This window comes from Empidonax traillii, unplaced genomic scaffold (assembly GCF_003031625.1).
Source record: "Empidonax traillii isolate 1590-97213 ecotype Southwest subspecies unplaced genomic scaffold, ASM303162v1 scaffold12:size2584012, whole genome shotgun sequence".
In the NCBI taxonomy this organism is placed as follows: Eukaryota; Metazoa; Chordata; class Aves; order Passeriformes; family Tyrannidae; genus Empidonax; species Empidonax traillii.
Window position 1 is genome coordinate 716,434 of NW_020955205.1, and position 20,485 is coordinate 736,918.

Here is a 20,485-nt window from a genome sequence, read left to right on the forward strand (position 1 = left end):
CAGCCCAGCTTCCCCACGCCCAGAGGGTGGGCACTACTCCAGCTAAAAGCAGCTCTATGGGACATCTTGGAGCAGCATCCATCTGAGGACGTGCATTCCCACCCTCTGGCTCCCAAACAGTCCTCAGGATGTGAGAATGTAGCAGGATAACCAACATAGGCACAGATCCTGGAGCTTGTCAAAAATCAGTGGGACTTTGGAGACACCCTTGTGTCCAAGATGAAGGACAAATCTAAGTGAGCATCACTCCTGCCCTCTTCTCCTGCCTCTACCTGTCCTCCTGTCATGCACATGTCCTGGGATGATGCTGGAGCTTGGCTCCTGCTGGCCTAAAGAATGGGGAAACCACTGCTGCTTTGCTCAGCCTTGTTTAACTTTCTGTCTTTGGTGATACATTTAAAAGTTAAAAAAAAAAAAAAAAAACAACCAACAAAAACCAAAACAACAACCAAACAAACACAATGTCAGCAAACCCACATATTAAAAAACCAAGCAATAAGATATGCCAATACTTCCTGAAGAGGTTAAAAAAACAACCCAAAACCAACAAAACCAACCCAACAACAAGTACATATCTTGAGGTATTTCGTCTGCTCAAAAAACCTGACTTGGGCCTGGAGCATGGGAAGGACGTCACCAGGGCAGGAGGGATGGAGCTTGGATCACCTCTCCAGGCTGGGGAAAGGCCAGAAGAAGGAGAGGGGGACAGCACGAGGCCACCTGAACAGGAGCTGATTTACGGAGTCAGGGCCAGCTCTGCTTCCAGCTGGAGGTCTGAGGGGAAAGGGCAAGGAAGGGTCTGATTTCCTGTTCTCCACTTTCCCCCGGAGAGCAAAAGGTGCCCACCGCTCCGGTGCAGCTTGATGGGGCCTGGGCTGCTGGGTTTCTTCAGGGACAAAACCCCACGTGTGTAACATCAACCACAGCACCCACTCACACGCTGTGGCCCCCACGAGATGGAGATGGATTTCAGAGATGACCTCCTACTTCTTCAGCTTCCAGAGGTACTGGAAGCCACCTCAAGAGGCAGAATTGAGACGGCTGATCTCAGGAAAGCCTGCATCAACCCAAGTGACAGTGTCACGGGGGCAGAGGATCACAGGACCCAAACAACAAGCTCAGGCTGTCAGGGTAAAGGTTAGAGGGATGAATTCCTCACAGGAGACAGGCAAGGTCAAGGGCATTTAAAACTTCTGAAAGCCTGAAGGCAACAGGGGGGGAATCAGGCAGCACCGGCAAGAACCAAGCAGCTGATGGGGAGGGTTTGAATGCGGCAGGGAGGGAGGAAGTCCTTCCCCTCATGCCAAAACCGTGGAGAAGGGGAAGGAGGCTCACAAGCCTCCTGTGAGGACACAGCAGGAAGGAAACAAGCAGTTTTGCCTGTTCTGCAGCACAAGGGAGGACAGGGCAAGGCACCCTTCCGGCTCTTAGGATTGTCAAAACAAGGAGTTGGTTGGTGGGAAGAGTCCTCGTGGTTCCTGGCCCAAGGAGAACCAAGTTTCCCTGCCCCAACTCCAGCTATTTCCACCTGCCTTGGTGACGTCTCAGCCGTGTCTCAACCCGCAGCTCCTAGAGCCCATCCCTGATTGAAAAACGCCAGGCGTGCCCCCCCTCCATGTCCCACCCCCGACAGGAACACAGCAAACCCTGGGAGGAGGAGGAGGAGGAGAAAAAAAGAAAACAAAGAGCAAAAGGGAGGAAGAAAGGGGGAGAACAAAGAAAAAAGGCTGGACCAAGAGATGATGAAGAAAAACTCGCTGGCATGGAAAGGTTTCATCATCATCATCATCATCATCATCATCATCATCTTGCTGCTGGCCAACCACAAAAGCAGGTTCCTTGAGATGAGGTATCTGTGCGACTCCCTCCCGGCTCGCTCCGGGAGCCAGAGGCCAGTGTGAGACAGGGAATGGGGCCGCCCATCAGAGAGACCAGCTGGTGGAGGGCTCCGCGCTGGGCGTTCCTCGGGATGAGGTAGGGCTGGGAGAGCAGTGGGAGCTGCTGCTGCTGCTGCTGCAGGAGCTGTGGGTGCTGGAGCCGGCGAGGAGGTGGACCACGGGTTTCTGGGCAAAGAGCACTCCTGGGAGGCAGAGAGGAGGGTGATGGAGTGGGAAGGGCAGGACACAGAGCAAAGGGAAAGCTATCCAGTCCCCAAGACCCCATCCCAAGAGAGAGAGGCTCAGGGCACAACAAAAAGGTTTGGAGCCAGACCAGAATTCAATGCTAAGCAGGGAAGGGATCCCTTGGTCTGGCAGCCTGTCACAGGGATGTCATCCTTACAGAAAACAGATCCCAAACGTCTTCTACGCTTTTGGAGGAGAGAAGCAACTTCCATTGCATGTCAGAGCCAGGCCTCCCACTTGGGATTTGCCCAAGGATGTGCAGGTGTGACCTGCAGAAGCGAAACTGCTCAAGCAGAGTACAGGGGACAATTCCTGCTTGCCAGATATGTGTGAGGAAATGCTGAGTAAAGCACCTCATCAGGAGAAGGGGGATAATACTCTTTCCTATTAACGCTTTCACAGAAGACCCTTCCTTTTCATTTTAAAAATACTAACAACAAGGGAAGGGCGCTCATCCTGGCCAGGCCCAAATAAGAGAACAGAAATCACCTCCTCCTGTGCCTTCTGATCCAGACAGATCCCAGTCTGGCAAAGCCCAGCCCTTGGGAACCCATGACCCCCTCCACTTCCCACTCTGCTCCCCCCAGCTTGGCTCTCCCCTTTCTCACCAGCGTAAGTGGTGCCGTTGATCTCCACCGACATGTTAATGCTCCCGATGCCGTTGGGTGACAAGTTCAGTGCTGCCGCCGAGTCGGGCTTGTCTTCTTCCAGGAAAGAAGAGATGCAGAGTTAGAGAGTGACTATCTTGTTCCCTGAGCTCCCCAGAGGTAAACACAGCCCTCCTTTTGTCCCCTCATTGGAGAGGAAGGCCCCAGATGATGTCCACGTTCTATTATGTCTGTTGCCCAGGGAAGCTGTGGCTGCCCCATCCCTGGAAGTGTCCAAGGCCAGGTTGGACGGGGCTTGGAGCAACCTGGGATAGTGGAAGGTGTCCCTGCCCATGGCAGGGGGTGGAATGAGATGAGCTTTAATGTCCCTCCCAACCCAAACCAGTCTGGGATTCTCTGATAAGGCTACAAAGGTGTGTAAGTGCTTTGGCGTGAGCTGGGGGGAGGCTGGGAGCCCACGGGCATTTGGAAATCTTTCCCTGAAGGCCAAATTGATGTTCCCGTCCCAAAAAAGAGCTGGGAGCACATGAGACGAGATCATATTTAAACCAGCTGGATTGTGGCCCTTGTTGGGAGCACAGGCCTAGTGCTCAGCTCCTCAGGGAGCTGCTGTGACTTGGTGTGCTTAGACTGCAGCAGCTCCAGCGGCCACTGGAGGGAGGGGAAAACCCAGGAAACACTCCACTCAGCCTGAAATCTGGGGATCTTTTCCTATATCCTCAGTCTGCAGGGTGATGGGCAGCTCTGGAAGTACCAGTGCAGGGCAGGGGTTGAGTTTGCAGGGATGTTTGAGGGGAGCTGAATGTCAAACTCTTCCAGAAGCTTCTGAATCTCCAACCTAAGCACTCCATAATGGTGTGCCTGGATTATGGAATTGCTCCTCTGTGGAAGAGAGCAAGGCCACCACCCCCCTAAAAACTCCTCCTCGTTAAGGCTTAACTTAAATGTTGTTATCAAGCCAGGATAAGCTCGTGCTGTGCTTATCAAAAGCACCTCTCAAAGCACATTATGATTTTGATTGTGCCCTTGGGAAAATTAGGGCATGAAAGATAGGACAGCCTTGCCCGCAGTCAGCTCACAAAGGTGGGAATACTATCCCTGAATCCTCAGGGCTCAGCCTGTTACTGTTTGTAAGGACTAAAATGGTTCCCTGCGTTTTGATTTAGGAAGTTCAGGGGGAATGAACATTACCTGATAACATTTGTATTCCTTTTTACTCACTATTTTAGTTTTGATGTGAAATTTAGGTGGATGCACAGCTGACAGGAACTGTGAAGTCCCAATCCCAGCTGCTGCTGCTTCAGAGGAATCTACTTTGACCCTTTTCCATCTCTATTTCTGGCAAAGCATCCCAAAAAAGCACTGACCAGCACTGCTAAAACAAGAACACCTCTTCCCTTTCTTCTAAGCCATGCCAAACTTGCCTGGCCTTGTGCCTCCATCCAAATATGCAATTAATAGGGAGCTGAGGCCTTTAATTTTAATGGATCAAAAGGTTTGGAAGGAGCAGCTGTTGGGACTGAGGCTTTGCTTGCCTGGTAAGGTGCAGCCTCGGGACAGGTAAGGGAGCCAGAGCATTAATCAACTTTTGAAGCTACTCTATCACAGTACTGATTGCAATGAGTGACCTTTCCAGGGTGAGTCCCCTTTTCCAAAGCATTTCAGGAGAGCATTTCCCAGGCCATGAATTCTGCTTGGATGTGACCTCCTAACCCAGCCTTGCCAGCAGTTCTTTGCCCCAAGGCTGTGCAGATGTGGGCAGAAATCACCTGCCTTGCTAAAAGCCCTGGGATGCGCAGGTCTTTATGGCCTCCTCACCCCACCTGGGAGAGGATTCCTAAAAGCTGGGCATCTCTCTCCCAGTCTCCTGCAGCTGGAGACCTGTACCAAGCTGTTACTTCCACGGTCAAGTAACAGGGTACAAGTTCTATGGGGGTGGAAGAGCCTGAGCCCTGCAGCTACCTCGCTGTGCTGGACACAGCTTGGAGAAAGGGTCTCGTTGGGTGGGTCAGGTGGGCTTGATCAGCTTGAGTGCAGAGCTTTGTGAACACGGCAAAGGTCCCTCTGAATCCATGCTGGATTCAGATGAGGCTGGATAATACAACCAGCAGTAAAGCTCAAAACATTGCCACGCTTCAGCTTTGCCGTTGTTGCACTCCATTTTAACACCTTCTTGACGTGGCCTCTGCCTGGGACCCTGAGAGATAACCCAGCCTGTGTGTTTGTCATTCCAGACTGGGAGCGTTCCCCTCCCTGCTGCAGTTTTCAAGGGCTTTTTTGCCTGTGTTTTGTCTCTGCTGCTCACCCTTGCCGTTGATTTTGATCTTCATGGGGATCTGCCGTGCCATGCTGAACAGGTTGCGCTGCAGAGCCTGCTGGACAAGCCGCTGCTCCTCCTCGCTCGTCCGCGAGACCTTCTTCTCCGGAGGCTCTCCCGACTCCAGCCTCTCCCTCAGCTGCTCCAGGGTGGCTGTTCTTGCTGCCACAGTTGCCTGCTGGCTGCTCAAGGTCACTGGCACAGCAATACGATTTGGCATAGACACGGTCAAGGGCACTCCATCACCTGGAAAAGGAGGAGAGAGTCACTTAGTCTCTCATGCAAGGGTTTAAACCACAGGTAGGCCATTTTGAGCCACCCAGATCCTACTAATCCGAAATCCAAAGCAGTCTGGATGGATAAAATGGAAACCCCTCAGTTCAGGAAGGATATTGAGGTGCTGGAGCAGGTCCAGAGAAGAGCAACCAGGCTGGTGAAGTGACTGGAGCACAAGTTCTTTGAGGAGAGGCTGAGGGAGCTGGGGTTGTTGAGCCTGGAAAAGAGGAGGCTCAGGGGAGACCTCATCACTCTCTACAACTCCCTGAGAGGAGGCTGTAGCCAGGTGGAGGTCAGTCTCTTCTTCCAGGAACCAGCAGTAGGACAAGAGGGTCTTAAGCTGTGCCAGGGGAGGTTTAGGATGGACATTAAGAAATTCTTTACAGAGAGATCAGCCATTGGAATGGGCTGCCCAGGGAGGGGGTGGATTCACCATCCCTGGAGGTGTTTAAGGACAGACTGGACGTGGCATCAGTGCCGTGGTCTGGTAACCACAGTGGGGTTGGATTTGATGACCTTGGAGGTCTTTTCCAACCCGGTTGATTCTACAGTTCCACGATAACTGTGTTCCAGTGCCTCCAACTGCAAGTAAGAATAGCTGACCTTTTCTGATCGCTGCTGCTGGAGACACCCGAGGGTTGCTGGTCCCGCTGCCTGGTGCCACGCCGATGATGGGGAAGCGGATTTTGGGGGGAGACAGGAGGGAGGGAGGCCCCGTGGTGGTGGGTGAGTAGCTGAACAAGGAGGAGCTGTAGCTGGGCCGCCGGCCCTCCCGCCGGTTCCCATCGATGGCAGCCTGGAGCTCCGCCGGCGAGCTCAGGGACTTCTTCTCACACTCGTAGGCATAGAGGTACTTCATGTACCTGGGGAGAGGGAAGCACAGGGAAACTCCAGCAGGTGCTCAGCAGAACATGGAATTACAGGCTACAGAAACACGCACTGCGGGCAGGAAGACTCTCAGCCTGAGGTTCTCTGCGGATCATGAGCACTGCTGTGATAAGCATTGGGCACTCTGTGAGTGAAGCAAAGCTCAAACCCTGAATTCACTCAATGTTCGTAGGAAAACACAAGAATATTTATCACTACACCCCCAAGGGCAGAAAAGAGTCATCCAGAACTTCTTCACAACTATAACACTATCTAAGAATCAACCCCTAAGTTCTTTACAACCGGGAATCTAAAACTCTAAGAACAAAGATCCCAGACCACAGCACGTAATTCAAGGAAGGAAGTTTGAGGAATTGCCCTTGTTCAAGTCATTTGTGCTGGGCAGCAACCAAACCTTATCACTTTAGCACACAGGTTTGCAGGAACAGCTTGCTGTATCAAAGGCTGAGGAAATGGCAAAAGCTTCCCTCTGTGGGACTCAGGGGTTTCTAATAACTCCCAAGAAAACCGTAAGAGCTGGGAGCACATTCTCAGAGCCCAGCCTTTCACACCTAAACCACAGCTTTGCCCTGTTGCATAATTTTACAGGCATTTTACTTTCACAGTTCTTTTTCTGCTGCTTATTCCACTTTTTCTTCCTTTCTTTCTTCCCTAATCGAGTACTGCAGGTCAGAAAAGCAATCTTCACAGTGAGGAGCTGCTAAATTCCAAGTTTCCCGTGCTAACGGACATGAAACGATCAGGCTCATACTTGATGCCCAAAATCAGGAGGTCTGTCTCCCTCTCTCCTTCCTCCCTGTGCCAAGTGCTCTTTGGAGACAGAAAAGACCCTCCATGCCCCGAGGAGTTGAAAACTCTGAAGAGGCAAAAAAAGGGGGACTGGATCCACATCCAGGAGCCCAGCCCCTGGTGCTGCCCAGGCCATCCCTGCTGTCAGCCCTTCCCACTTACTGTGTCCGCAGGGTGAACGCGGCACTGGTGATGGAGGTGGGCAGATTAAGGCCTTTGGTGATCTCCCGCCAGATCTTCTTGTTGATGATTTCCACCAGCCCTCCCTTTTCGGTCACCAGCTTGTAGAGCATGTAGAGATCCAGGATCTGCTTTGCCATGATGGGGATCCGATTGATGGGAGTTCCTGCAGGGAAACAGCAGGGAAGGGAGCATGGAGTCAGGGAGAAAAGGAGGCCAGGAAAACTGGCAGGCTGGGGCTATTGATCTTCCTTCTAATAGGAAATTCAGGAGCTCTGTTTGCAGCCTGGCTTGAGGTCTCTGCATGAGCGAGTAAATGAGGCAGAGAAGTGCAGCTACGTGGCACATCCTTTCCATGAAAGATCCTTTCCTGTGGGCAGAAGCAATTATCAGACCAATAATAACCCACAGCAACGAGCAACTTCTAAAATAGAAAGAGGGGAAGTTGGGACTATTCAGTCCTGGGGATGAGGCACAGAGGAATCAGTTTTATGAGCTCAGGGCAATCTCAGATAAAAACCTGTATTGGCTGTGCTCAGGAAGGCGCTGAGCAGCCAGGCAACTATGTTGGGGTTCAGCTCCCTTGTTCCCCAGGATCTCTGTTCTGTATTGCTTGGGAACAGCAAAATAAAGGGATAAATGATACTAGAGAGCATCTCTCTCCCACTCATATCCATTCCCCCCTCACAGTCACATGCACAACCTTTTGCTACAGCCTTGACAGGTAAATGAAGGGCTGCTCTTTCCACTGCTCACACTGTGTTTTCATCCTCCTACTCTCCTTTTCCCTGAACATGCTGCCAAATAACTCCTTGATGAGGCCACATAGCAGCTGTGAGGAGCACCAACCATTGGAGCCCAAACCAAGGTCTTGTTCTGTCCTTCTGAGGGCAGACAGGGAACCATCTCTATCCTTCCTGTTCAGTTTTGTCATCTTTTGGGTTAACAGAAAAGAAAATCTGATTTTTAACCTGCTAGTGCCCCTTTAGCAGCTCCTCAAAATGCTAAAAGTCAAATTAATGAGATTTAGGCACGAAGAGGAAGAAGGGGGGAAAAAAAAAGCTGATGCAGCAACCCTTTTATTTTGCCTAGGAAATACTGTCCCGGATCAAAGAGCCATCCATCTGAGGTCAGTATCCTGTCTCCCACAATGGTCAGCGCCAGCCTTTACAGGAAAGCCTGGGAAGGGCTGTAATGGACAATCATGGAATGCCCAATCCACGGGGGAGGCTCGTGCCACTGCTCCTCAGCCAGCGATTCGCTTAACGCCCCGGAGCAGAGGGGTTTATGGCCCTTATAAATGGGTTTTATTCTGCTCAGTCAAAAGGAGCTCAGCTCTGCAGATGTCCTCATTATACATCCAAGTGGAATTTTTTTTTCCCCTTCTCTTTTCTTTTGGAAGCCTGTTAGGCATTAGCTCATGGTGCCAATTCCCACACGTTAACGAGATGGCAGATAAAACAGTCAAACGTTTTCACTTTAAAGGGCTGAAAATCCCGCTAAGTTATAACTCTTAAAGTGCAAGCAAACATCAGGAGCACCTGATCAGATTCATATCACTTTGTATTTATCACATCCTCTTCTCCTTGCCTTGTCCAAACAACCCTTTCCCTGCCTGCAGCAGAAAGTCCACAAAGCAGCAATTCCACAAGCTGCAGCAGATCCTCTTCTTGCGCTTCAGAGGTGACCGCTCCCGGGGGGGGAATAGAGCTGGAGATGTTTCCAAACCCTCTGAACGCTCCGTGGCTCCATCCATCCTGGCTGGCCAGCCCGAAAAGCCTCGATTAGCCCCGTTCTCTGCCGAGCCTCCATTTTGCCTCGGAGCGTCAGTGCAGATGAGGAGCCCAGTAACAGCCCCGGGGGACCGGCGGTGCACTGGGAATGATCACGTTACCGGCCCCAAGTTATCCCTCATCAGCTGAGCCCCAGCAACCGCAGTCACACCCAACGGGAAAACAGGGAATTACTTCTCTCTCTGAGGTCTCTAGGAGGAGCCAGGCTTGGCTTTTACACCCCCAAAATGGCCCCTTGTGAATTAATTAAAGGTGCAAAGCCTTCACTCCGCTGGGGCAGGATCAAGCCCCTTTCCCCCCCCTGCTCCTCCAGCAACTTGGTGCCACCCTCAAAGCCACCCACTTTTCCCCAATCCAATTTAGGGGATAGCATTAACTTGTACAGAAGGGACTTTCATCCAGCTCTCCTTGGACACTGACCAGATGGAGAGTGAAAGGGAAGGTCATGGATAAAGCTCCTCAGGCGAACAAGCTGCTAATACAGAAGTATTAAGAAATATCCACTTTTTAATATACTGCATTCATCCCAAACACACCTTTGCTCTTCTCCAGACTCCCCCAGCTCAGCAGTTGGAAAAACACACAAAGTATATTTATCCAAATGCTCCTGTGAAAGGCACAAACATCATCTACACCAGTGGAAAATAAAGGCTTAAACATTTCCAAGGAGACCGCTCCAGCTGGAGCAGGAACAGCACTGAGATCTGACCTCCCCCCACCTTGGACACCTTCCCTTCCTCAGGTTTGCTTTTAAACAAGGCCAAAGTGTCCTGAGATTTCATTTGTAAACTAAATATAAACTCCCCTAATAGATATTTATATAGAGACATAAATTTAAGCTAAACATGTTTATAAATGGAATATAAAATTATCAACTAAGAGAAAACCTCCGGTTTGTTTTCCGCCCATAAAATTTCCTTATACAGAAGAGAAACTACTGCAGGGACAAAACTACATCCATCCTTCTTCCACTCGAGCATGCAGATGGAATAACTTCCTTTCCATCCTTTCCTGCAGCACTACTCCAAGTACCATGGCCCAGACCAGGCAGAGAATGATTTTGGGTTTGGCCCTGGTAAATTCTCTGTATTTTCCAGAGCAAGCCGTGGCTGAGTGTTTCCTCGGATCTCTCCTCCCCCAGCCCTCTCTGAGGAAAGCCGAGGCGATAAAGTCTTTATTGGAAACCCCCACTGCTCCAACAGGAAAGGCTGAAAAACGAGTATCATGGGACGATTGGATGCTGAAGCCGAGCGGATCCTTTCACAGGCGGCTGCAAGGCTTGTCAGGGGCCATGATGGATTACTGTCATCTGGCAGCATCAGGATTAATGATCCGGAGGTCAGAGGGGAGAATTCCAGAGGGAAAGGTCAGCAGCCGGGGGCACAGCATAAGACTTGTTGCCTTTTGATGGCAAACTCATTTTACTGTACTTTCCAAGCCTCCCTCTCCTGCCAGCTCTCAGAAATTCTGTATGCCTGAAGCCTTGCCTGACTTCAGGAGGGAGAGGAAGGTGACTGGTTCCTCTCAGAGTTTTCTTGGAAAACAAACGTTTCTTCCTTTTCATATAACCCCAGCTATGTAACTTGGCTCATTCCTGCAAGGAATCAGTCAAACAGGGGGCACAAGGAGCCTTTTTCCACTGCAAAAAGGGAAGATGCAGAGTTGATGGGAGACCTCAGGAAGATGAACTCTAGGGCAGGCAAACTCTGGAAGGGAAGTCATCCCATAGCCCACAGGCTCCTGGTTTTCTGAGGAGAAAGACAGCTGTAGCTACAATTCAGATTTCTGGAATAAAGAGTTTCCCTGGAGGAAGGCTGACTGTAGCTATAAACATCTCTGCCCTTCAAGGGAATTTCACCCCTTCAAAAGCCTCTTCTGTTCCAGCCAGATGGGAGAGAAGCCTCGAGGGCTTATCTGGAGAGGCCTCAATGTCCCCCCTATGTCCCCTGCTCTGGAGAGGCAGCAACTGTTTGATTTCCACTCTTCAAAAGCTATTTGAGCGGCTGAGGAAGCTGTGAACCCTAGAAAACCTTGGAATGGCTGGCTTTACACCTATGAACCAGCTCCTGGGGAAGGGGGTTTGGCCAAGCCATTGGCATATGCAGGCTCTGCTCCCTCACTCAGCTGTCCCTGGCTGAGGGACTAAACTTTGGACCATCATCTTCCTCACCCACCCAACCACGCTGCCTAAGGGGGTTTGTTTTCCTGTTCCTCATCCTCTCCTAGCCAGACTTCAGAGTTAGATCTCAACCTGAAGATGCAGACTGCTGAAAACTGCCCCAGAGCCTGTTTTTAACCAAATTATAGGAAATGAGTCCCCTCCTAATTTTTCAGGGATTTGCTTGGCTTTCCAACTCCTCCATGATGGAGATTCCCTTCCAAGGGCTACTCTGCCCACTGCAGGGATTTCCCCACCATCAAGCAGCCTAAGCCATGACTTGTCCTGCATGTAGGAGACAAAGAACACTTAATTACATCCATCCTGTAGCACTGCTTTTCCCATCACCTCCCACTTTTCCTGTCCAATTTACCTCCAGAAGCATCCATTATATAGTAAGGAACAAAGGGGGTAAGAATCCCAAATGTCTATTCTGCAGAGCAACATTTAAATTGCAATAAAACGTGTTCTGGATTGAAAAACAGGCATAGAAAGAGCGTTTTTAAGCCACAACTTGTAACAGGTAAAGAGAAAGCTGTTCTTCCCACTCTAAATATGTTCAAAAGAGAAACAATATCAGATAGCCAAAAGGAACAGTTTTCCCTGGGAAACTGGAAAAGCCTACAACGGTTTAAAATAATATTGAACCAAGTCTTGATGAGAACTTCATGTTTCTTTGAAGGGAGGCAGAGTAATTACTTGGTGTCCAAGATCTCCCAGGCTAAACAGAGGGAAAATTCAGCTTCTACAGCGATGAACACGAGCAAATCAACTTGAACCCTGCACTGCCTCAGCTCCTGGTTTGCTCGAATACCTCTCCAAGGACAAATCCTGGCTGGCTTCAGGCAAAGCTGGGGCTTCAGCCACCCATGCTGCCCGAGTTTTATTTGTTGGTTTGGCTCACTCAGCGTTACAGTGAAAAGCAAAGGGATCCAGAAGGGAAAGCACCTCCCTCCTCCCCGCTGTGCCACACAGCTGATCTCCTGCCTCTCCAGCCACGGCATTCCCACCTCCCAACAGGAATGTCACTACCTGATCTGGAGCCTGCAGCCCATTAGACACTCCTATCCAAGCGGGAGCCAGGATAGAGGGTAATCAATCATGCTCTATTTGACAGGGGGCCACTTCTTATCTGCACCCCTTCAAAGCCATCAGTCCCTCCTTCCTCCCTGAGTGGGGCTGACAGCAGCCCCTTATCGTATTTCGGCAGTCCCTTATCAGATTTCAGCTCCTGAACTGGCATCCAGTGCCCTGCTCACATTAGCCAAGGCTTCCAGCCACATTAACCTTCCCCTGGAAGAGAGAGCCCATGGAGATTTGTCCTCCTCTACCCAGTCCAATAAATTCCATGGTACCAATTTCTTCACCAGATGTTGAACCCCTATGCAATGACTGGTGGGTTTCCATATGTAAGACCTCAGAAAACACAGGGATAAAACTCTTCTTCTCCAGGCAAGGAGAGGTAGAAATACACTTGGATATCTGCAGGGTCATCTCTTGAGGGCTGAGGTACTTCTGCAGGAGTTCATTAATCACTTAAAAAAAGTGATGTTAAATTTTAGGGAGGGAAGAGGAAGTATCAATGTAAGAAAGGACTTGAGAAGAGCAAGGTTTGAGACACAAACATCCAGTTTTGGGGTGCTGGAGAAAGATGACAAAATTCAACACCTCAGTCTGCAGGGGTGGTGAGAAAAAAATGCCTCTGACTCCATCACTCAGTTCTGTACATCCCAGGCAGGAGCTCCTGAGACTGGGATCCTCAGCTGCAGCAGGTGGAATCACCTGAATAAGCTGTGGAAAGGCAGATGCCAAGCAACGACACTCAGTAAACTTTAAATTAACTTCCTCTGCACCCTGCCCAGTGCCAACCCAGTTCACAATCAAAGCTTTCAGCTGCTCAAACATTCCTCACCCTGACTAAATTTAAAACAAATCTCCTGTAAGCCAGAACCAAGCAAACTCCTCACACTCTTTTCCCATTAATTACAGCCGCAGCTTCCAGTATGATTTTCCTTTGGAGCTACCGTGATATTCACTCTAAACCACCATTTTCATCAGCTTTAAACCGAGGGATAATTAATTACTTGAACTGAAATGTTTATTTTCCCAGAAAAGATTCTTTATAGGTCTTTCCAGAGGGAAGCTTACAGGTTTTTTCCAAATTAGAGAAAAAACCTGTGATGTCTGCTTATAACAAATGTTTTGATGTATAAAAAACAGGGAGAAAAATCTGGGTTTTATGGGAAAGACCTGCTGTTAACTGTTCCTAAGTTATTGGAATTTGCAGGTAAACTCCCCAAAATATCAACTTCTGGTGGAGGCTTAGTCCCCAACTTGAGGTTGATCATCATTAAGTCAACTAAAGGTTGATCATCAAGACATTCTCTGCAACATTTTTGGGATGCTAGACGGAACTCTGCTTCAGGGATGGGTCTCCTTCCCAGAGGAGCTGGGTTCATGTCGCTTGGAGCCCCCAGGCACTTGGCTTTGTGCTTGTTTTAAATCCTACCATCTCTTCCAGGTGTGTAAGTGCATGGAGTGGTGGATTCTGTTCCCAGCCACTGAGCTCCAGCCACTTAAAGAATGGAGGAATGTTGCCTGCACGGCAGTTCCCTTTACAAATTAAGGAAAACCCATTCTTTCAACCCATTTCCTTCAACAGAAAGGAAAAACCTAAAATATTTCATGGATCCCCACTGCATTCCACTTGCACAAGACACAGGTCACTCTCTGTCAGAACAGGTGACCAAAGAGGCTCTTGAGGGAAGTAGAGGAGGCAGAGATGTAGCTGTGTACAAATCAAAGGGTTTGAGAGGGGAAAAAACACTTCTCCTGGTTCATTGGGGCCATCCAGAAAAAACCTATGCAGTGCTTTGAGTGGGAATTTTCCACTGCAGAGCATCACCTGCTATTTAGGGAAGCATTTGCTGCAGCAGTGGGCAGGTAGCACGAGTAAAGGATGCTGAGAATTTATGTCTATTGATGTCTCATTTAGAGAACTACATTGCTTAATTCAGAGTCAAAAATATCTCCAGAGGATCAAAAGAAGACACCTGGAAAATTGAATCAGTGGAAGAATGAAGCGTATTCCCTAAACAAACATTGCATAAACAACCACTTGGCCTAGAGATAAAAGAATCCATCAGTAAATGCCGCTGTCAGTCCCCTGGATTTGTTGTATTTCCACATCCAAAGTGCCCAGCCGGAGCACACAACAGCAGGAAAACATTAAAACCACACGGTCAGGCTTACAAAGCCCCTTCTATGTACGTACACATCAAGCACCAGAATGGTCAAGCCATCTGGGAAAACCAAGGTCACACAGGAACCTTGAACAGAATTAGTAGAGCTGTACAATCGGAGACATTTTATGAGGGTTTCACAAAGGCAGGACTTCAAATGAACAAAGCATCTTCCCTGGAAAGGAGCCTTTCCCAATCCACCACGGCACGCACTTGGAGATCTTCCCCAGCAAAGCTTTTTTCTCTAGAGGAATGTCTTGCACGAACACTGATCCTTCCAGGGGTGTAACAATCCCACTGCTCCAAAGTGGAAGATGCCAAGTCTGAGCTGAGTAAATGAACTTGCCCATCTGGCTATAGAGATTTCTGTAATAAAATTATTTTGGTTAATACAAAAGATGTGGGAACACAAGATACCCTGAGTTATTGGAACGGAGGCACTTAAGGGTACTTATGAAACTGCTCCTGCCTGCAGTGTCTTCAGAGGCAGGTGGAACAAATCCAGCTTCCACGTCTGTGATGCAACTCACTCCACGGTGCACTAACAGGGAATCCTCAGTCTGTGCCCTCATGCAGCAGGACATTACAAATACATCAAGTTTGGGTTGGAAGGACCTTAAAGCCCATCCAGTCCCACCCCCTGCGACGGGCAGGGACACCTTCCACTAGCCCAGGTTGCTCCAAGCCCTGTCCAATCTGGCCTTGGACACTTCCAGGGATCCAGGGGCAGCCACAGCTTCTCTGGGCAACCTGTGCCAGGGCCTCAGCACCAAATACAGCTCTGAAAACCAAACCTGAAGGCTCAGCATGTCACAAGACAGCAGGTGAGCAATGGAAGTAGAGGGAAAGCACTGCTGAAGCTGTTTATCCCTTCTCAGTGCCAGGAAAGACAGCCTTTGCTGTGAGACTGTGGGAGAAGTGAGGAAAGGGAAGGTGGAAGTGAGGATACGTGTCCCAGCACTGCTTTGAAGCCAGTCCTGCACACCAATCACTCCCTTCAGCCACGCTCCCTCCTCTCCCCACCTGCCCCCTCAATCACAGCCATGGTGGGACCCATTCGCCTAAACACATCCAAGGAATAAAACACCCAACAAAGGAAGAGTTACAGCTTCCCTCTCATCTCCCTCTTCCATCATTATTGCTGCTGAAGGGCCATTTTATCACTTGCAGCTGCAGTCATTCAGCGACAACCTGCTGTGCTCAGAGGCAGAAGAGACCTGCACATTTGATCTGCATTAAGGCTGTTTCATGGCTTCCCATTTCGAGATACATTCCTAAAGCAGCACCAACAACCAAACCTTTTCATCCCTCTAGCTCCTTGGTAGCTCCTGTGAAATCTCTCATTTATCTTTCACATCAGGCTTGCTTTGCTTCAGCGTCAGTTTGTGATCTGTGCCCCAAATCCATCAGCCTCAAACAAGGGCTGGCGCTTCTCTGGCTCCTCCTGGACAACAGCAAATCCCTGTTTTTACAGCAGCAATGTTTTTATTGGCAGAGCTGCTTTCCATCCCCTTCAGACACGAAGTGCAAATTAAGCAGCTCTTCACACCTACCAGCTAAGAAACAAAGCACTTTGCTCTCAGGTGCAAGGAGCCCACATTGGAGCCAAATTTGGGGGGGGGAATCTCTCAGACCAAGGAAGCTGTTCAGCCTTGGGTCAGGATGTTTGTTGGCACATAAAGCACGGGGAGGATAAATTAGGCCTGAATCCTTATCATTATCCCATGATAACTTTGCTGCTAAGCTCTCGAAACAGGACACAGAGGGTATGTCCACCTGCTCATTAGAAAACCAAAACCCTGGGGAGAGCAGGAACGGGGAAAGTGGACACACAGCTTCTAAAAAAAACATGTCAAGTCAAAATATTTCCTTTGCTGAAGACACAGCAGCTCAGATTTAAGGACAGAGGAGAAGCCACCTCCCACAGCTCAGCATATACTGTCCAGATCTCCCATCAACCTGAGGGAACTTGGCTCCCCGGAGTCCTTCTGCCTCTTTATTTTAGGGGTGCCCACATATAATGCAGGCCCACAATTGCCTTGTGTACCCTGAGTTCAAGCCAGTCCCCCAGAGCAGGGCCAAACCTTTCCAGCCCCTCTGGCAGAGGGCTCTCGGCACCTCTTCCCCTTGGCTGCAGAGCTCTTCCATTTCATTATCAGCCTACTAGCAAGCAGGAAAACAAGGGAGTCTCCAGGAAACAAATACACTTGGAAATACCCAGCTGATTAAAAGCTAAACTCCTCCAGCAACCAGCTGGTGACCAGCTCAGCCCTGGCTCTGGGAACGTGTCAATTATAAATAATTAAAAGGGAATAGGAAGGAGACACTGAAGTATTAAGCAGATTTCTCTCCAGGCATCTGGGGGGGTTTTGTTGCTGCCAATCACACCCTGCAGATTGTTGTCCTGTCTCTCAGACACCAGCCCTTACCTGAACAAGTGAGCTCAGGTTAACGTTTGCAAGGGAATTAATTAATCCTGGTTGTGCCTCTGCACATGAAAGCCAAAAATATCAGCAAAAACCCCAGCTCTTAATTTTTAATAACTTGTAAGCATAACCTCAAACTGCTGGAGAGGGAAAATCCACACAGGTCAGCTACAGGGCAGGAGAAATGGACACAGATACGAAGAGCAATTTTGGACAGCCCTCCCTCCGCTTGTGATCCAGTCTGCTGGAGGGATGGATCTGAAGATGCAGAGTTCAAAAGACAGCTGGCACCCTTGGAGGGATAAGAAGAGAGCACCACAAATGTTCAGAGAGGAATATTTTATACCGTACCCCACACGTGAATGCATTTTAATTACGAACAGTTGTTGCAATGAGAACTGAATTTTGGTAATGAGGGGACAGAAAGAGTCTTGTGGGACATCACACAGCATCCCCACTCTGTTACACAGAATTCCTAACTGGAAGGCTGACACATTGGGAATCCACAGGAAAAGGTGGCTTGGTGTCTATTTTCCCAGTCCCCAGCTGGCACGTCACGGCAGTGGCAATGAGAAGGCATTCCCACACGTCACCGAAATCAAACACGAGACACGACAACTGAAAGGGAGACCAGAGAGTTCTCAGTGCTGCTCTGCCTTGCTTCAAAAGTCCTCAGGGATTTGGGGACCTTCAGTGCAGGGACATCATCAGTACTGGGTAGGAGGGTAAAGAAATAATGCCTGTGGAATTAAGTTATAGAGCAGAAGAACTTTCCTACTGCATTCCTCATCTCCCAAGGGAAATATCTCGAGCCTCAGCTCTGCTCTTCCACCTGATCTGCCAGTTCAAGGCCTGGATTTGTTCTTTCAAACTCAGGAGGGGAGAATTCACTCCCCTGCCCTATTTTACTGATTGAGTTGAAACAAACGCTCACTCACCCCTCTTCTGCATGAAAATGAAGAGGTCATCCAGGAACTCTTTCCGCTCAGGATCACTATCCAGTTCATAGAGCTGGGGGGAAAACAAATAAAAATGAAGGTACAATCCACAATGAGAAAATAAAGTGATATTGGCTTCTTCTGGTGTTTGCACTGGAGGGGTGAAAGGAAACCACGGGCAAAGAGGAAAAACAAGGAGAGATTCCTGAGCAACTTTGTGGCCAGGGTTGCAGTGACACTCTGAGGACCCTCACCATACCCTGCCTTGCTCACCCCCTCAGGAACTCATCCAGGCACAGAGACTGGCATCCCAAAGGAAAGAGGATTTCCTGAATCATTAAGGTTGGAAAAGACTTCCAAGATCATCAAGTCCCAGCCTTCACCTCAGTTAACAGCACCACTGGACAGCAGGGTTTGAAGCCATCGGGAAGAAAAGGGGACAGAAACTACGAAGGCAAGTTGGAAAGGAAGAGGAGACAACCAACAGGAAGGTGACAGGGATTTGGGGCAGACCAGTGGTACCTTTGTGGCACCAGAGAGGTAAAACTTCCCTGCAGTGCCTCCTAAACTCACAATTCCCTCCTTCACGGATTGTCACGTAAGTGCTAAACTCCAAGTGCCTTGAAGGAGGAGATGAAAGAACAGAGCTTTCCTGTAACTATTAGTGCCTGTAAGGGAAGGTTCCTCTAAACAAACCAAAAGCCTTCAAAAATATCAGGAACCACCCTAGAATCAAGTTGCTGCAGAAATAATTTTTACCAAAGGGCTTAAAACCTCCAAGCAATTAAAATAAAGTTCCACAGGCACTGTATTCCAAAAGAGAGGAACTATATATGAGTATTATCCCCTGATTTTTCAGAAGGGGCAGACATGAGTGTCATCTTACAACCACTTCTGGAATAGAAAAATCTAATTTTCACCTATCAAGAGCCCTGTGAGGCCAAAAAGTGACAGGCTGGAAGGGCTGAAGTGAGGCTCTCACTGAGATCCAGGGAGATACAGAACAAGACTGAAGGCAATGCTGTACATGAAGAATTTAATTCCTTTTCTTGTTTGCATTGAGAAACAACCCTGCAACACCCCCAGGGAATTTTCTTTTTGTTGGTCGTAGCTACTGTTGTGGAGCACTTCAATGGAAAAGCAAAGATTCCTTGGGAAATACATATTTCAGCCTCCCCGTAGGTGCTGCAAGATACTTGGTATTCATCTAGTCCAAAGAAAAGGGGGGCTTTTTGGGCTCATTTCCTGGGAATCCCTCCTTTCTCACCCACTTCTGGGAAGAGAACCCCGGTGTGTTTGCAGAACAATTATCTGCCCCAGCAGAAAGGGCCAGCTCAGTTTAAAACGAATTCCTGCAGCTGGTGTGACCCACAGATGCCACATTCAAATCCACGAGCACAGGACTAAGCAGCTTTCAGAAACAAAATATTCTCCTTCCAGATGAAAAGAGCATGGACTAAAAATTTAAAATTCAAAAGCCTGGTTATTAATTCTTAGTTCGAACTATAATCCAGTGACCAAAGGCAACAAAATAGCTCAAAATAGCAGGTTTGTAGGCGGAGCTGCAGGACAAAACATCTTTCTCACAAATTCACCATAGAGCAATAAATAGTGAGGGCTCTACAGTCACCCCCTGTCATGGATCAGGGGGAGAATTCCCCCAAATTACCCCTTACTCAAAATCCTCATGATCAGACTGACCTTGGCAAAGTCTCGTGAGATTTCTCTTCCTCGGCATCCATCACCATCATCACTCCAGGTCACGCTGCCGTTCTAGGGAGAGAGAAATGAAAGGATGAAAGGATTCCCAGGGAATTTGTGGACAATTCCAGAAAGCTAGCAATGTGTATTTGGGGGCACAAAAATGTGCAAAAGCAGCTGCTGGCTTAGACTAAGATGACAAGAAAGATGGGGGACATTTGTGTATTTGTCACAGCCTGTTTTCCTGGAATCTCTGACACTCACACAAAATGGGAAGGGGCATTTTGCCTTCCAGGCAGCTGCTGAAGGTAAGTTAAATTTTCCAGCTCTAAGGCTTTTTTTTTTGCTCCTCTCCCCCACCCCCCCCAAATTATTTCCAAAGTGCTGACTTGATGCCAGGGAAAACCTTTCGAGAAGGAAGTCCTCAACACCTCCAACAGCCACATTCCTTCATCTCCTAAGGAGAATAACTACCCTCTAGCAGATGCTCTGCTGTAATGAAGTCCAACACCTGGAGAGATGCTGCTTTTGCTCCCCATGTCCCATTTTTTTTTCCAAGAGCACACCCCAGAACTCCCCTGGCATCCTTCCTTTCCGTTCTCCACATGACACTCCATACACCTGGAAAAAGCCCTGCTACCCCCACCATGCTTGCCTACAAGCCTAAGACCAGAAAGAGGGAAATAATCCCCCTGGAAAGCTGCTTGCCAACCCAGAACCCTTACTCCTGGAAGGATGTGGATTTTCCCCACAGAAATGGAAAGCTCAGCTTTGCTGGATTAAGGCTCATTCTCAGACATTAAAAGGATTACTCCAGTTAGGCCTATTCCACTTGGTAAATCATTGTTCTGGAATGACCACCAAGGGCTGGAAACCAGCAGCTCCAGCTGTATGACAGGACAAGGATGATTGTGAAATATGGCCAAGCATCTTTAAAAGACCCCACAGAGCTCCAGTACAGCAGCTGCTGCAGAGCCACTCACAGAGAAGAGCCAGACTCACCTGGCCAGGTAGGCTCGACTGCCCTGTCCTGACAAACACAAGGA

The 20,485-nt window shown here is 49.0% G+C and overlaps 1 protein-coding gene across 2 annotated transcripts in view; it reads right to left on the bottom strand.

The window, feature by feature from the left end:
* Positions 1-1,785: 1,785 nt before the first annotated feature.
* ARID3B (AT-rich interaction domain 3B) overlaps positions 1,786-20,485 on the bottom strand; it is a 29,115-nt gene continuing 10,415 nt past the window's right edge. Inside the window, exons 3-9 of one of the 2 annotated variants that reach the window (XM_027888527.1) lie at positions 19,440-19,511; positions 17,739-17,811; positions 7,164-7,347; positions 5,928-6,187; positions 5,037-5,294; positions 2,732-2,824; positions 1,786-2,080 (exon numbers count right to left, since the gene is read on the bottom strand). In XM_027888527.1, the coding sequence (XP_027744328.1) occupies positions 1,923-2,080; positions 2,732-2,824; positions 5,037-5,294; positions 5,928-6,187; positions 7,164-7,347; positions 17,739-17,811; positions 19,440-19,511 (1,098 nt within the window). In that variant the 3' untranslated portion in view covers positions 1,786-1,922. Of the gene's footprint in view, positions 2,081-2,731; positions 2,828-5,036; positions 5,295-5,927; positions 6,188-7,163; positions 7,348-17,738; positions 17,812-19,439; positions 19,512-20,485 lie in introns of both variants that reach the window. The other variant, XM_027888518.1, reaches the window with a different exon arrangement.